The 17589-nt window shown below is 48.1% G+C and overlaps 1 protein-coding gene across 2 annotated transcripts in view; it reads right to left on the bottom strand.

The window, feature by feature from the left end:
- Nucleotides 1-6382: 6382 nt before the first annotated feature.
- The window catches only part of frmd6 (FERM domain containing 6), a 35884-nt gene continuing 24677 nt past the window's right edge, over nucleotides 6383-17589 (bottom strand). Inside the window, exons 8-14 of one of the 2 annotated variants that reach the window (XM_061263418.1) lie at nucleotides 17020-17085; nucleotides 16489-16557; nucleotides 12307-12481; nucleotides 11507-11818; nucleotides 10907-11038; nucleotides 10556-10647; nucleotides 6383-10117 (exon numbers count right to left, since the gene is read on the bottom strand). In XM_061263418.1, coding sequence (XP_061119402.1) covers nucleotides 9833-10117; nucleotides 10556-10647; nucleotides 10907-11038; nucleotides 11507-11818; nucleotides 12307-12481; nucleotides 16489-16557; nucleotides 17020-17085 — 1131 coding nt within the window. In that variant the 3' untranslated portion in view covers nucleotides 6383-9832. The remainder of the gene's footprint in view (nucleotides 10118-10555; nucleotides 10648-10906; nucleotides 11039-11506; nucleotides 11819-12306; nucleotides 12482-16488; nucleotides 16558-17019; nucleotides 17086-17589) is intronic. The other variant, XM_061263427.1, reaches the window with a different exon arrangement.

Here is a 17589-nt window from a genome sequence, read left to right as displayed (position 1 = left end):
TCTGTGGCGGGGAAGTGCAGTCTGCGGCTCTTGTGTTTATTTCCTTTATTTGACTGAAGATCTGTCTTTCTCTGCCATCTTTATCCTTAAGCATGTGGTCCTTCTTCACACCAATCCACGGTACAGTCACTGTCAGCCTAACACGTATAAATAAAGATGTGTTGTGAAAAATGTGGCCTGATTTTTTTCTCTCCCTTTTTTTCTGCCAGAGGCTAAATATGCAGGACCATATTCTGCACGGTTTGTTCTGATGTGAATCTGTCATCTGTTCACAGACAGCGCCGAAGGTTTCTCACGCGAAGGGCAGAAATGGGAACGAGAAACTGACAGCGGTCCGTCTCAGCTCTTAGTCCCGGACTCGTTTTTTGAGTTCGTTTTTGAGCACTGTACGGGTTCTTTGTCCTGTGTGGTCTGACCACCTGCAACATTTTTATATTCACTCTGTATATTTAACTCCCAGGGAAATATCCCCCTCCCCCTCCTCAGAGCCCAAACCCAGGCTGCTGTCGAGAACAATTACACTTCCAGCTCTTGTGAACTTCTCCAAAAATATATTTTTTCTATGAATCACCCATTCTTTTTTTTGTGGGGGGGGGGGGCTGTGAGTCAGTGACTTCACTTCACACAACAGCTGGTCTGGAGCCCGGAAAGGAGGTGGTGATGTCAATCACACAGCCAGGCTGACACTCCCTCCATCACACTCCCCCCCCCCCACGCAGGGCAGGGCGGGGGTGGGACGGGTGGTGCCAGGGTGGGGGAGGGGAGGCACGTGTAATGACATTATCTTCCTCCATCTTTGACCAGAGGTGAGAGATAAAGGAAGTATTCATCAGTGTGTCCGGCCGTTCGTCAGTCTGTCAACTAGCTGAAGCAGATTTGTATCTACAGCAGATGGTTGTGCTATTTCTAGGCCTGTTACTGTTGCTATACTTCCACTATTATTATTATTATTATTTTTATTATTTGTTTTTAACAATAACAAAGATAACAATAATATGAACGATAATAATCATAATCTTCACCATCATATCCATATTCACAATAAAAATAGAGATAGACCTACAGGCAATCTGATTCAATTCAATTCAGGTTTATTTGTATAGCGCTTTTCACAGAAGACTCACACAAAGACGTTTTTACAGAGTAACAGAAGGGATGGAAATACCAGCCCTAAGCCCCCAGACATCAAGTAAAAACCCTCAAACAGTGGCGAGAAAAAAAGCCTGCTGGGACATCTTGGGAGGAACCTGGCTATAGGGGGTATGCCCTTCCTCTGCTGGGTTATAGGTTGAGATGGTAACAGTTGAGGTGTTAAACAAGCAGGTAAAGCAGAGGGTCGGGGGGATGAATCTGTAGCTCCAATATGTGTCAAAGTGTGGGTGTCAACCAGGAGAGGAGCGGGGCTGCAGCAGTCCAGAACCTCAGAGCAGGGGTCCAGTTGGAGCGGTCCAGAACCTCAGAACAGGGATCCAGTTGGAGCGGTCCAGAACCTCAGAGTGGTGGATCTGGTTGGTGTGGTCCATGATCTCAGAGAGGGGGTCCAGTTGGAGTGGTCCATGAGCTCAGAGCGGGGGTCCAGTTGGAGTGGTCCATGAGCTCAGAGAAGGGGGTCCAGTTGGAGTGGTCCATGAGCTCAGAGAAGGGGGTCCAGTTGGAGTGGTCCATGATCTCAGAGCGGGGGTCCAGTTGGAGTGGTCCATGAGCTCAGAGAAGGGGGTCCAGTTGGAGTGGTCCATGAGCTCAGAGAAGGGGGTCCAGTTGGAGTGGTCCATGATCTCAGAGCGAGGGTCCAGTTGGAGTGGTCCATGAGCTCAGAGCAGGGGGTCTGGTTGGAGTGGTCCATGAGCTCAGAGAAGGGGATCCTCGTGGAGGGGTTCGTGAGCTCAGGGGGGAACCCCAGGAATAGGAAACAGAAGGATGTTAGGCACCATAGAATTTGTCAGTACATACTAGAATCGGATGTTGTCGTCGGGCTGAGGTAAGGTGATATTTCTTAATGTTTCCCCTGGGGGAAGGGGGGAGGGGAGTGCACTTTCAATCTTAATCTGTAACCATCTGCCTCCTCTGACAGCTGTGTGACCTGGGTCTGTGCATCACTGCCACTGGGCTTACAGTAGAGTCATTACCGTCCGTGGATGTTCCTTTTACCTACCCCCAGAAACACTGAGAAAAATATTCATATATTAACTGTATATGATGTATTTATATATCGATTAGAGGTACAGCTTTTTATTTAAAGAAGGGGCAACACTGGTGATGTGCGTCTACTAAAGTTCAAACTTGTGGTCTCGAGATATTAGTGAAGAAATATTGAATCAATCGCACCCCGCAATCATTCCTCTGAGATTTTCTGAAGGCTCTGTTTACCCTGAACAGATGGAGGAGCAGGAAAGGTGCAGAGGGGGCGAATTAAGCCAAGCTGCGGGAAACTGCAGAGCATGATGAAGTAGCTTTTCATTGTTCTGCCTTTTTTCCATTCCTCATTAACATAAATTAAAGATGGCCCTGCGTTTCCTGAGGACTTTATCAGATTTGAACGGCTGATTAAATAAATGGAAATGAATATTTAATAAAGACATATTAGTGCGTCCTCCTTGAGTGCGGCAGACCGGGAGCTTATCCTCCACGCTGGTGGTGATTCTTCTTCGACTGGGGGGGGGGGACCAGGAGTCTGGGCAGGGACAGGTTCCTGTAAGCTGCGGGGGGGGGGGGGGGTGTCACGGTAGACTAGGCCCTTGAGCCATTCCTCAAAGAAACGCGTCTAAGGGGGGGGGGGGGTTGGGGGGCACCTGCTGTTCTGCCCAGGCGGGCCGGACAGAGGCGTCCTCTGATTAAATTGAGCCTCTAAATGAGACGGGCTGCTTCCTTTGTCCTGGACATGGATCCCCGGTGCCTGGCCGCTGTGTAGGCGCCCCCCCCCCTTCCCTCCCTCCCTCCTCTCCGCTCCCTGCCTCCTCTCTGACATTTGTCAGCATTTCAGTCAAAACTGGATCCTGTGCAGTCTGTCTCCCCCCTCCCCTCCTCCTCCCACTGTAAATAAAGGAACTGTGAAACAGGATGTGTGTCTTCCAGTCCTTTGCATTTTGAGTCGTTAAAAAAAAAACAAGTAAACATACAGAAAATGGCTTTCATGCTGCTTGGGCTTTTAACCTACTTCAGCCATATGCTACAGAAAGGTGTAAGTGTGGATGAAATGGCTGCATGCTGACTGTCACCCCACTAGCCTCCTAACCCCTGACTTAATATTATGTTGCCCCAAGAAAGAGAGAGAGAGAGAGAGAGAGAGAGAGAGAGTGTGTATACTGTGATAAAATGGATTTCCCTTTTGTGTTGCCATGGTGATGGTGGTGACTGATTTCCTGTACAACATGTATAGCTGGGAGGTAAAAGGGTGAGCAAGAGAGAAAGAGAGAGAGAGGGCAGAGAGAGAGAGGACGGAGAGAGAGAGAGAGAGAGAGAGAGAATGGTGTTCTCAATTTGCTGAGTCTGTATGTTTTATTGACTGCCTTTATACTGATTTTTGCCAAAGGTACCATTTCTGTGCATGTCTGTGTGGTGTTTCAATACACTGGCATGCAGTTAGAATGAAATGTTTCTGCTGCAGTTTGACAGATGATAATGCATTTTTCTTGAAAAATGCCATCTCAACAGAAACGGGCAAGAGCTTCCCTCCCTGTAACAGATGTACGTTGTAATCTATCAGACATTAAACATGCCTTTTAGATCATGGGTGAAATTAGCTGGTGTCTGAACAGTTTCATGGTTCAGTCACGTGCCCAGCATGCACTGGGAGGAGCAGAACGATCCCTGCACATCACCGCAAAAACACTGAAAGCTGTCAAAAATGTTTCCTTGGTGAGGTATCTGCCTCAGACATCATGGAGGGAAATATGGGTGTGCATGTATGTGGTTGAGAGATACAGAGAGAGAGAGAGAGAGAGAGAGAGAGAGAGAGAGAGAGAGAGAGAGAGAGAGAGAGAGAGAGAGAGATGGGGGTGGGGCCTTGTACTTCAGAGGTATCTATTCTAAACTATTCTAGGCAACAGAAATCTTTTTACTGTTGAACTTAGCAGCAAAAATAAGTATGTGTAACAAGCAAGGCACATTTGTATCTATTTATTTATGTATATAATTTTATTGTGAGTAGTGGAAATGTCATTTTAAGTGGTTTTATTTTTTATTTTTTTGAATGATTAGTTCAAAATCATATGTCAGTGTCCTAGAACTGCATTACTTTCGATTACCGGTGGTGACGCAGCATTACAATGTCCAGTAAAGTACATTCTAATCACATACGTAATTGTTATTTTACCCCCTTAAAATAAAGGGTTAACAGCGTTCGACGCCGCCTCTTTAGGTTATGGCAGAGGACACCAGTGAAGCGGAATGTGTCGGGTATGTCACACCTCCGTGCCACTCTGAATCGCGAGTGCGAGAAGAGCCGGAGCGGGAAAGGTGTTGGGAATGCGCGAGCGGGCCGCGTCTGGCCATGAGACCGTTATACCGCCATACCGCCCAGCTTACATCATTCCACGCAGCTCCCAGCTCTTCATTGAGCAGAAACCCGCCGGTGGCAGCGGTGTTCCGTAACACTGACGTGGAGATCTGGGGCGCACAGCGAACAGTGACACCTAGTGGTCAGCCTATGTAACAGCACAAATCAGGCCTGTTCATCGCGTATTTGTCCTTTGTGCGAAAACAAAGGGAATCACTTCTGCATAATGATGCCCGGGGGATCAGAGTGAGAGAGGGCTCTTTTGTACTCACGTGATTGGCTGTTCAAACGCCTTTTGATAGGACACGACACTGAGAAATGAAGGTATAGTGGAGGTGACATTTCCCAACAACAAATTTCCCAAATATACCCTAAAAGTACAAACATGTTCTATTTCAGCACTAATAAGTACCTTTTATTAGCAAAAAAAGGTACAAATTCATTATTTACTGCTGGCTAGGGGAACAATTTAATGCATATTGAGGGTACCTGTGTTTGTACCTTTTTAGTAATTTTTGTTATTTTTATCTGAGTGTGATTTCGTTTAGATAGTCCTGTAGGATTGTACAGTAGTTCTGTGAACCGTTTACCTTATTTCTGTTTCATGGTGAATAAAAGCATATCTGGAAAAAAGATTTACTTTTATACATTAAGTAAAAGGGTTTTTACAACAAGAGGAACAGCAACAGCAACAAGAGGACGTGAGCAGAATTCATGCCGTTACCATGGTACTGATACTGGTATTAGTTTTGTGGCTTTCCTGTATTTGTATTGTCTGAACTGGTGAAGCATCACTCCAGTTGGTTTAAGTTGTTGGTGCCAGTGTGATATGGTATAAGTTGCCGAATAGCAGTGTTGTATGGTGATGTATCTGTGTTGTTTTGTATTGGTGATATCACAGTATTGTGTTGGTGATGTAGCTCTGTTGTGTTGTATTGGTGATGTGGCAGTGTTGTGTTGTATTGGTCATGTGGCAGTGTTGTGTTATACTGGTGATGTAGCTTGTTGTGTTGATGATGTGGCAGTGTTGTGTTGTATTGGTGATGTAGCTCTGTTGTATTGTGTTGTGTTGGTGATGTAGCTTTTTGTGTTGATGATATGGCAGTGTTGCATTGTATTGATGATGTGACAGTGTTGTGTTGTATTGATGTGGCAGTGTTGTGTTGTGTTGTGTTGTATTGACGTGGCAGTGTTGTGCTGATGCGGCAGTGTTGTGTTGTATTGATAATGTGACAGTGTTGTGTTGTATTGGTGACGTGGCAGGAACTGTTGCTGCATTCCTCCTGGAAGATGGGCGCTTGAGGTTCCAGATTTGTGTCTTACAGAGGTGTCAGCCCACTGGACTGAAGTGCTCTCCCTCCCTCTCCCTGTGTGTGTGAGAGTGAGAGTGAGAGTGAGAGTGAGAGTGAGAGTGAGAGTGAGAGAGTGAGTGTGTTAAGAGGTGGTGGGAGCTTTTGTGGGCGGATTACAAGAGGTCATAAAACCATAGAATTGAAAACACAATCCTGTAAAATTATTTATTTATTTGAGCTCCTCTTACTGGAATTCCAAGTTGGTGTGATGAGTTCAAGATGGGAATGCACAAACAGGAAGCCTGTGTACTTTCACTTTAGTCCAGCAGAGGGCACTGTCTTCACACAGGTTGCCCTTGCAGAACACTCATGATGTCACCAGATGTCAGTGTTGCTCTGTAATGAAATTTAATCGGGGCAGTTTCAATGTCTGAATATCAGGTTTGTGATATTTACAGCGATGCATTTGCACATACCAACAAACAGTCAAATCTTAGAAAACCATTTAAGCCTGCATGTAAATGAAATGTCATGAATCGGACATGTGCATTCAAAACCACATTCGCATGTTAAATGACTGACTGAAATGCATGTCTTTGGCAAATAAATGTACCTTTTTATTGTCTATTTCTGAAAACACGTACCTGAAAGGCACACACTGGACTTCATTTTTACAAAAGCATTTCACTACAGGGTGGTTCACAATATTTCACTGTCAAAGACCCTGCAGAGCGACACAAGATCCTTTCACAGAAAGGACGGGGAGCACTTTGAGCAGGTACACAGGTGCTGCTAATTCATAAGTGTGACAATGTATATAGGTCACAAAAAGGAAAGAAACAAATAATATGAAACAGAAAAATGCAGACTGCGGCAATTAATGGCAATGCGCAAACCGGTATAACATCATAATAACATACCAATAACGCAACTGTGCAACCACCAAAGACGGTTTCACACCAACGTGTGAGCAAAAATGTTTCCTTTTTCTCCAATATCCATGTAGTGATGGAAAAAAATTCTGAAAACATAAAGGAAAAATGCCTCCCTAACTGGAATATACATGTATATCAGATACTACTGATGTATGCTCTGTGCTCATTGGCTAAGAGGCCCGAGGAGGCTGGTTGTTTGTTTGTTTGCTTGCTTTTTTAATGGCAGCAGTCTTTCTCCTTCACCACCACTGTATCACACTAACCCATTTTTTTTCCGGTAGTACGGGGAAAGTCTACCACAAACCTGTCCAAGTTGGGCGGCTGATGAGTGCGAATATTCTACCTGTACACAGATCTGTACACCCTACAGAATCTCAGCTGGACATTGTTTTTTTGCTTTTTTAAACTTACCGGGTAAGTTAGAGGGCTCATTGTGCCGTCGGCTGGAACCCTTTGTTCAGATATTTTGTTCTTTTTTTAACGGAAAGTGGCATCCTGACAGCGCATACTATACTGGCTTTGTAAATTGGGCGTGGCTTGTCAGTCACCCAAAACTGCATTCCTGTGAGAGAATCTACTCTGACTAACTGAAATCAAAAACCCAACTGAAAATTAAACGCAACTCAGAATGTTGTTTTATTGGTGTATGGGGGGGGGGGGGGGGGGGGTAGGAGTAGAGTCTGCTTTGAGGTTGTAGTGGGGTATTATATTTCATAGGCCCCATGCCTACAGAGCAGTGGAGAGGGAGATCAGTAATGTGCTTAATTTGGGAGGGTAATGTGAAGGCCCATGCCGCAGTGCAGCATAGTTTCTCCCTCCAGAAAGTACCATTTTTCACAATTCTCAATATTAATAGCTGTACCAATTTCCCATAGGTACGGTTGTATGTTTCCTCTACCAATTCAACTCACAAGGAACTCGGAAGAAGGGGAATTCATGTGAAGGTGACAGGTATAGTAGGAGTATGTTCTGAAAACACCCAAACAAAAGCCTCGAGTGAGTCTGACAAGGACAAATCTTAATACTGTCACCGACCTCATCCATAATACTGACCAACACGGACTGCACGCAACAAAGAATATATGTTCACCATATATAACAGATTTGTTTTCTAAAATGTTCCATATAAAAAATACTACTGTTATATTAATTAAAAAGAAAAGAACAAAAAAATCTGTAGAAATAATTTCCAGTTGTAATAATAATAATAATAATAATAATAACAACAACAAAAATAACATGACAACAATAATAAAAATGAACAAAAATGTTTTGTGAATTGCGCAGCACAGACAACTGACAAAGTATATTTCCAGCACTCATGAAAACCGCTTCAACATCAGTCCTATCTCTGATTTACTGACGAGCGCGTTCCCGGTGTCAGTAGATAGTTAGCATGGGGGAGGCGTGTTCCAGCACATTCCGCTCGGGGCTAAAGCAGGCTCACTGAAAACCCACTGGAGAATCGCGCTGTAGACCTGGGAGCTGGAAACCCACCATGGATTCTGCGGAGCTGCATTCCACTGCCACAAAACGGCAATAACATTTCAATCCATCACAGACGTTTCCAAGCAACGGTGACATCATTTATCCTGCTTTCTCCGCTATTTGGATTTATCTATAGTCAAACGCTATAGCCAAACGAGTGGGGAACTCGACACATGAACAGAAATGCGCTCGCCATCACTACTGACATCATAGCGTGGAACAGCGTATGATATGGATGCGTTTCATGTCCCTCGTGCTCGAGTGAGATCTAGATCTACTCAGTCTGCGCCGGATTGTCGAGGCAAATTGACCATTTGAGGACCTGCATAGAGCTAAAAAGGCACAGAAGGCGTTTATGGCAGTTCATTACAGGAAACTGTTCTATGTAGAAAACATTGGCACGATGCACTTCCTGGCAAACAAAATGGGTGGCGCAGGGTCACACAGAGATCACAGGGAGAGACAGGGAAGACAGAGGGTGAGAAAACCAGTCCTGTTCAGCCACCGTCCCTCGAACCGGCTCCTCGGAACCGGTGACAATGACTTATGGCGTTTGAATGAAACTGTGTGTTAACTGGCGTTTCACAGGTTACCCACGGTAACCCGCGGTGAGGCTATGTAAGCTTGTTCCAGCTCGCGTGTGGCACTGGTGTCCTGGCAGAGCCGATGTGATGCGTGGCTCCCGCCAGGTGTATCTTTGGTTTGCGTTTCGCGCTGTTCCTCGGCCCCGTAAACATGAGCCTCGCACAGGGAACGCGCGTCTTTGCTTTAAGGAGAGCAGCTGAGAAGACTGAGGCATCGCATCGCAGTGAAACACAGCTACAGGAACACAAACTCTGGTGCCTTCACCTTGCATAATGGAGGCGCAGTTTCGGGGTCAGAACCGGCCTCCGCGGCCCAGCAGATGGGCGGCTTCGCCTCCGGACCTCAGCGTCAAGGTCGCAATCAGACCGTGGGAGACACCGAACGGACCCTGCGCTCGGTTCAGGCAGAACGCGAATGCATCTCCAGCTACGTGGTCTCTCAGCAATGCTATGAGCTCAGCGTGAGTCCTCCTGCTTCGAGCCGCTCCCATTCGTGTGCGGTTCTGCAAGGGCGTACCCCGTTCCCTGGGAGTTCAGTCAAATGTTTCTTTATAACCCAAAAAAAAAAAAAAAAAAAAAAAAAGAAAAGTGTTAACAAAATCAAATTCCATGACCTTCCCTCGATTCCCTTTAAAATTCCATTTACGCCCCGCGGCAGAGCGGAGACACGAAATCCGTCCCCATGGAAACGGCGCGAGTGAAATTACAATGGGTGTGGGAGCGTGCCGTCCTAGCACATCTGCGGAATTCATTGGCGTCCGTGGTTTTAAAGTTCCCCCCTTTCGACAACAGCTCCGTCTCTCCCACTCGCCCCCAAGCTGCGTCAGACCCCAGGCGCTCCCACAAAGTAAGACAGACAACCGTGGTCGGCGTTGAGCGCCTCGAGTTTCAATATACATGCTGCCAATCTTCCCAGCATGCCGTGGGAAGGGTTCGCGGAGCCCGGCTCTCTTGAACCCTCAGTACAACAACACCGGGCCGGGGGTCTATGGGGAGGGGGGGGGTGGGGGGCGCCATGTTGTTCAGAATCCGCCGCGGTCACACCACGAACTCGGGGATCTCGTCGGTGGTGAGGTCCAGGGAGAAGTACTTGCTGGTTCTCTTGATGGGGAAGGCGGGGTTGTCGCGGATGCCGGCGCACTGGTCGGCCAATCCGTGGCAGCCGGCGTCGCTGAGCTCCCGCGCGCAGCCGAAGGTGTAGCTCTGCGCCGTGTCCTGGCACAGCTCCGCCCACTGCAGGCAGCCCTTGTGGTAGAGGCGCACGTCGTCCAGCGATTGGCTGTGCCGGTCCGTGGAGGTCTGCGGCTTCCTGACCGCCGCCTGCTGGGAAGTGAGTCACGAGTCAGAATGGACGGAACACCCAACGTGCGGGGGGGGGGGGGGGGGGTTTGGGAACTGGCCTTGCAAGACCTGGGTTCAAAAAGTATTTGTTTTGGATTCAAGTACTTTTCCGGACTAAGCTTGCCTGTGTGAATTGTTTTATTGCGAATCTAAAATTGCGGACTACAGAGCCAAATTATGAAAAATGAATTTTGTCCCAAACTTACGGAAAAGTTGTGCAAGTCGCTCTGGGTAAATTCTAGCATTGTAAATATAATTTAAAGTGCAAACCACTTCATGACAAGCTATCAGAAAATGGTGGACAACAGGCAGCAGAACACTGGAGAAGGAACAGGGAAAATTAGACTGACTGCTGACTGGTAAGAGTGGGTCTATAATGGACACCCCTGACGGTGATATAGCGCCCTGCACTCGACTCACCTGGGGGAGAGACTCGATGCTCTGGCCGTGCATCTTCACCACGGTCTCTGAGGAGCTGGATGTGGAAGAGCTGACGTCCTTCACGATGAGTCCTGAGAAAAACAGGAAAAGAGATCAGCTGTCAGAGATCAGCGCTGACCAATCAGCATCCAGTCACACATGGGATCAGCCAATCACCACCCTGAAACGGGCCACAGTCAAGAGCACAGCCCATGGCTGGATGGAGGCTCACGTTCTGCCCATCAACTGCCTACAGCAGAGATCACCAAATCATGTTCCTTGACCGGCGAGTACTGCCGGTTTTCCACTCTCCTCTTATCTGACAGGCAACCACAGAGTCTGATGGCACACCTGAGTATCCGTTCGTCTGTCCAGACGTCAGCATGTCCTCGGTGATGTGGATGCACAGGTCTTGGCTGAGCTCCAGCGCTAGTTCGTGGAGCTCCTCGTAATCCTTGGGGTCGTCGACCAGCATCTCAATCTCTGTGGTAATAGCGATATAGAACATGAACACTTAGTATACATACATACATACATACACACCTGTATACTGTACAACACATTTAAACAGAGCCACGTGATTAGTAAAGCTCACATTGTCTTGAACAATGCCTATAAACAGTAGATAAACTGTTCATTATTTGCAGTGATAAATACCTTCATTATATTTCTGTTAACATCCATTCTAGCTCTACTGAAGAGCAGAGCATTCATTTTTTGCTTTTTGGAGATTGAGGTTTTAGCCCAATTTCACTTCCGTTTCCCTGTACAGAGTCTTTGTGAAAGTTCCCTGTAAAAACCGCTACACCCAATGAAACCGATTTCACGGATTCGATTTCATAGTTCAAGGCCGTACACGGAAACGGCCCAGGCCCCGCGCGAGCAGCGCCGACGCATTGCGGGATAGCGGAGGTCTCAGACGGGGGGGGGGGGGGGGGAGGGCTCGCTCACCGTCGTCGTCCAGGATGCGCTCCTTGCCGGCGCTCTCCACCCCGGAGGTGTGCGAGCTGCCGTGGGAGGTGGTGGAGCTGCTGCAGGGGCGCAGGGGGCGGTGCGGGGCCGGGCCCGGCGTGCGGAAGCCGTCCGCCTCGATGCCCGACGTGTGCGAGCTGCCGTGGCTGGCGGTGGAGTGCCGGGAGAGGCGGCGCTTGTGACGCGACACGCTGCCCATGCTGCTGCCGCTCGCCCGCGAGCGCTTGTCCAGGGCGTCCATGTCCAGCTCCAGGGCGTCGCTGATGTACGACTCGCGGTACTGCTTCTTCTCTGAGGGGGGCGGGCGGGGGAAGCAGAGGTTAGGGTCACGTATGGTTCATTTCCGAGTCCAGTTATTTTTAACAGGTTTTTGTGGAGGGGGGGTTAGGGACTACAGATTAAAATTTGCTCATTAGCCAACTCTGGCGCATTTACACTGAGGTGGAAACTGAAAAGGTTGATTAATTGCGCATTGTACCTGATAAATAAAATAAAATAAATGAAAAGTTGATCAGAGGCAGGACAGACAGCATTCCCGATGATTAACGGAGCAGGCTACTTCAGTCATGTGGACAATGCCTGTTTAGTAACCTAGTAACCCGACAGGTATATACAGCCATGCCATTACACTGGCAAAAACTGTCCATTTAAACCCAGAGTCATTAAACGGGGGCAGTCCAACAGTCAGACAGACAGTCAGACAGACAGACAGACAGGCAGGTTATCTGAGGGACAGACAGGTACCCTGAGAGACATACGGACGGACAGACGGACAGTACCTTCGTTCTCCTCCAGCCGGCGGACCTGCTTCAGCAGGGGCTGCAGGTTCATGTAGAGACGGTGGCTGTTGCTCAGCAGCTGGAGCAGGTGCCTGGACCGGGCGGGGCAGCCCGTGTAGTAGATCAGCTTCCGGGCCGAGGGCAGCCCGTCCGGGAGGATCTCAAACTTCTTCCCCTGGAAGAGGGAGAGGCCGTCAAACCACGGGGAAACAATTCCGATTTCACTACAGGACTCAGCAGTTTGATGTGGTCTGAATGGCTGAAGTGTGTCTGCATGAGCGTTTTCCATAATATAACACACTGCAAAAACCCCACAAAAGTATTCTAGTCTTATACGTAGGCTTAAAATCGTATCTCTATTAGTTTTTGGTGAAATAAAACTGAAATATTGCTAATGAGAAGAGACAGTTTGACTCATTTGAAGATTTACCAATGGGGTAAGAAAATGTCAATAGTCACACATTAACTTAAAAGAAGCTGAGAGAAGCAATAATTCTATTTTAAGTCTCATTAGGAGATCAAAACATTTTTTGCAGTGCCTTCTGCATCTGGATCGTGCTCCCGCCAGTGATAACATGCCAGCCTATAGGGAATTGAGAGCCGAGCTGAGATAACGCACGTTTCTATACTTGTAAAATGTCTGTTCCCTCTTTTGGCATTCTAGCACCGTCTGTAAAATAAGGAGATATTTGCCACAGCAATAAAAGTGTCGCGGTGAGATGCTTTGTGGGAAACGGGGCCAGTGCGAGTGAGACAGAGAGAGAAAAACAACAGACAGCGGAGGCGACGCGGTCTCCTTATTGTTGCGGGAAACAAAGGGCGAGACGCGCGAGAAGCGGCAGTTAGAATTAAAGCGCAACAACAAAAAGACGCTTTAGCATCGTAACAGGGCCATAAAGAGTGGGGAGAAGTGCTGGAGAAATACTCCCGTCGACAGGAGCACAAAAAAACAGGATTACCCTCCGGTGCCGTTTTTTTTTTATTTCGGTTCGATACGACGTTCTGCAAGGATAGGCAGTTTGAAAGACGCAACCTTGCATAAACCGTGCTGGACGGCGCATTTTGCCAATAGCATCTAATTCGCACTTAATATACCCTTTTATCTCAGCCGCGGTGGGTGTCAGGATCTTGGAGGTCAACCAAATGGAGGCCAAAAAACCTACTTTTGTGTCTGCATAGCAAGGGAGAGGCTAACTAAGATTTACAGAACTGTGGTCAGACTCCACTCACCCCTGTGCTAATAGCAAGAAGCCCACTATTCTATTTAAAAAGGGTTGACACTCCATGTGTGCTGTAAACAGGGGAGGAAAATCCAGGCTCACAAAGTAAAAATCCTCCCCAGTATTTTTTTTCCCCCCCAATCACCTGGATTTACTAATTAGCACACTTCTTCAGCCAGGACATAGCACTGATTAGTGAAATCAACAGGCTGAGTTCATGGGTGGAAGGAACACACGGCAGGACTACTTTCTGACCCCTGGACTTTCCACCTCTGTCTGTATAAACGTTTTAATGTAAATTTCCTGCCATCTGTAGTAAACCACGCACGCACATGTCTGAGACAGATAACAGCTCTTTAACTACAACTTCCTGGGGGTCAGATTCTATTTAAAATGGCGCACACAAGGGACACATTTTCCGTACAATATTGTAAGATATCCGACGTGTGTGTTACGAAAAGGAAACTACACACCTACTTTCTCCAAACATCCGTAGGTATTGCTTACTATACTGTCACCGGGGAGGAAGTCACGCTACGCTCACATTGAGCAGATGCAGACCTGGACGTAGTTACAATGTTTTGAAGCATCTGAACATCTTGAGTAGAGGGCCAAGGACACACCCTTGGTGAATGCCCAGACTGCCAGATTTGGCCCGCTGTACATAGTGTACATAGTCGACAACCCTCTCATCCCTACTACTGTGGCACCAACTCCGTACACTACCATGAGTCAATGCAAAACAGACAACACGGCTCATTAAAATGCAAAAGCACAGCTTCTAAATCCAGTTTAATGCTAAGTGGAATTATGCTAATGCTGAAATCTGGCAGTGTGAGATTTCTCACTCGGGGAGAAACAAACATCCAGACAGCACCGGAAGAGAGAACCCAAGGGTTTCTGTCCCGGCCTGCCCTGGGAAATCGAACACAGCAGCACTTCTACGCGCTCACCCGACGGCCTGATGCAGTTCAGACTGTATTTCTGCCTGTTATCCATCGACACAGCAGGACATTTACTGCAGAGGTTCAGAGCTCAAGGGTACGAGGGCGGCGGTACAGTAATTTGACCATTAGCCCGCACTACGGCTCAAGGATAAAACAGTCCCTGGGGACCGGCCCTTGTGTGACCACACACAGAGAACACACTATACAGTGGAGCTAAAGAATAATGTCTAACTGGTCACTGGAAATATTCTGTCCTCTCTGGAGCGTGTTCCATTTCTGGCTATGAGCTATGGCATGTATTGCTCTTTGGGTTAGGGTTAGCAGGCATGAATGAATGGTAAATGGTTTGTATTTATATAGCGCCTTTATCCAAAGCGCTGTACAATTGATGCTTCTCATTCACCCATTCACACACCAACGGCGATTGGCTGCCATGCAAGGCACCAAGCAGCTCGTCAGGTGCATTTGGGGGTTAGTTGTCATGCTCAGGGACACTTCGAAACAGCCAGGGCGGGATCGAACCGGCAACCCTCCGACAGCCAGACGACTGCTGTTACCGCCAACGTCACCCCACATCTCCTTTCCTAGCTATGCGTTATCGCGTGTATTGCTCTTCGGGGCTTTGGCACAATGCCCTCTGTTAGCGATGCCTTCAACATTTAAATGTCCCTGCCTTATAGAGAGCAGGGGACCAGGCCATACATCCACCCCAAACACCCACCCACGTCAGAGAGACCACGTCTACCCTCAGGGGCCCCACCAACCCACCCGCCCTCACAGTGCGGGACACCGCGTCCGTCAGGACGAGACCGCACCCACGAACCGGACCGCACCCGGCATCGCAGCTGCGGCCCAAACCTTCGTCATCCCCTCCTCTACGCGGGCCCCCGCGGCCGGGACACAGCTGGAACCGCTGGAAGAGGTTACCTCAGCCCGCCCGTCCAATCACATCTGCCGTTTACTGGCAGCTCCGCGGGGCCGTTGGAGGGACAGGGTGGGACTGCCCTCGGAGACCCTGCTCACCCAATAAAAACCCAAACCAGCTCTCTCCCCTGCCATTATAAACAGGACGGATCGAGCGCTCGAGAGACACCGTAACACGCCAAGCAGCCCTGAGAGCCTTCATTTCAAAACGTTGACTCAGTGAAAACGTTTCAACAACAGACAAGCACTCCCAGGGGTCCGTATTTATGGCTATAGCTGACTTGGTAACGTATTAAAACTTAGCTGTTGCCCTTTTACCAGTTAAATAAAGAGTTTGAGAGCCAAAGCCAACAGAATAAAGAGAAGCCCTGCTGTTCCCTTCTTCCAGAAAAACCACTGGCCCTTTTCCTCATCCAACACACACTGTGGTGATTTTCTCGAGGAGCACATGCCCGAGTAGAAGAAACGTCTCTGCCTCTACAGTCGGAGCTTCTCTGTATGATGAGGGCAGTCTGTTGCAGAGCAGCAGTACCCTGTACATAAGGGCTGCATCCGTCCGCTAATCTGCAGAGAAGCGGGACGAGAGAGGTTTGGCGGGCATGCGAGTGAGAGAGCCACTCCTAGCGCTGGCTGTTCTCATCTCTGTGGATGGCTGCTGGCAGAGGGACTCTGTCATTCAGTGCAGATTAACTGCAGAGTGTGACCGAGCGGAGGGAGGGAGGGAGAGAGAGAGAGAGAGAGAGAGAGAGAGAGAGAGCAAGCGAGAGAGAGGGAGAGAGAGAGAAAGGGGGGGGAGGGGGGAGAGAGAGGAAGGCCAAGGAGCCCAAATCGTCAAACTTTCCACAACTCCGCACAAAACAGGACTCCTCATAAACAGACAGCGCATTCCAATCCTCCGGAAACTTCTAAATCTTCCCAAGACGACTGGAAAAAATGAGTTTCTCCCTTGTTTTCTCTCACCCCTTCTTCCTATCCTTCTCGGTCTCCCTCTCAAAGTGCATCCTCCCGTCCGTATCTAATTCCTTCCAGGCCTGCCTGCACTGCACTGCGAGGCTCACAACAAGAGGGAATTCTGGGATGCGGCTACTCACCACAAAAACCAGCTTGCCCACGTTGGTCCAGGGAAAATCATACAGGAGTTGTCTCACTGTTCCCACATTCTGAAAAACACATTTCGCCCAGTTAGACTCACAGAACACACCCATACACAAACCCAAGGCCCCTTCAGAATGAGATGTATAAATATCCTGGTGTAAAATCCAGCCATGACCAGCCTGAAATAGTGAGCTGGGCAAACCATGTTGAGCATAGCGCTGGTCTAACTGGTCAATTAGCTACCAGCTGTTTCCAAACATATCTTCAGCTGGTCAAACCATGTTGAGCATAGCATTGGTCTAACTGGTCAATTAGCTACCAGCTGTTTCCAAACATATCTTCAGCTGGTCAAACCATGTTGACGATAGAGCTGGTCTAACTGGTCAATTAGACCAGTTGACCAGCTGTTTCAAAACCTAGCTTGAGCTGTTTTTTGTTTTTTTTTCAGCATGGTGCAATATCAACATTTACACAAACTCCTGCGTTCACACACACAAAATAGAAACCCAAATTCTACCGTCCTGTACCTGAAATATCTGAATGCCACGCAGGGTCAGTCCCAGAGTCAGAGAGGCCTCCACTTCCTTCTTGTCCTGCAGGAGAATGAGGGTCGACATCGTGAGCGACAGACACAGAGAGGCCTTTCATTGGCGCGGTGGCCAAGTTTAGAAGACGCATTATCCCTCCTAAAAAAAAACCAGGGCAGCTAAATTAAGCCCCTCTCCGGTGCCGAGGGTGTAGTCGAGCCTTAAATGAAGCGTGAACTCATACTGCCGCCATTTCGTTCTTGTTTGCCCTCTTTAATTAACCCCCGCCGGCACCCACCCACCAGGAGGAGGTGCTCACGTCACGCAAGTGCCCTTTTTTCTTCTTCTTCTTCTTCTTCTCCGTCTAGTTTTTTAAGCTCAAGAGAATACTTTGTGGTCAGAATATTTATGAGCCCGGGTTGCGATCGGCAGACCTACTTTCAAGGTGAGGAGAATGCCTGAGAGCTGATATCTGGGTTCCGCCGAAAAATATAATAAATCATACGCCGCGCGTTCCCAATAATAAATCACAGCGAGAGCGTATCTCATCTGTTTTGGGGTGTTTTGGGT

Source organism: Conger conger, chromosome 1 (genome assembly GCF_963514075.1).
Source record: "Conger conger chromosome 1, fConCon1.1, whole genome shotgun sequence".
NCBI lineage: Eukaryota > Metazoa > Chordata > Actinopteri > Anguilliformes > Congridae > Conger > Conger conger.
The sequence above is the reverse complement of the archived record's forward strand: the minus strand, read 5'-3'. Positions and strand labels throughout refer to the sequence as shown.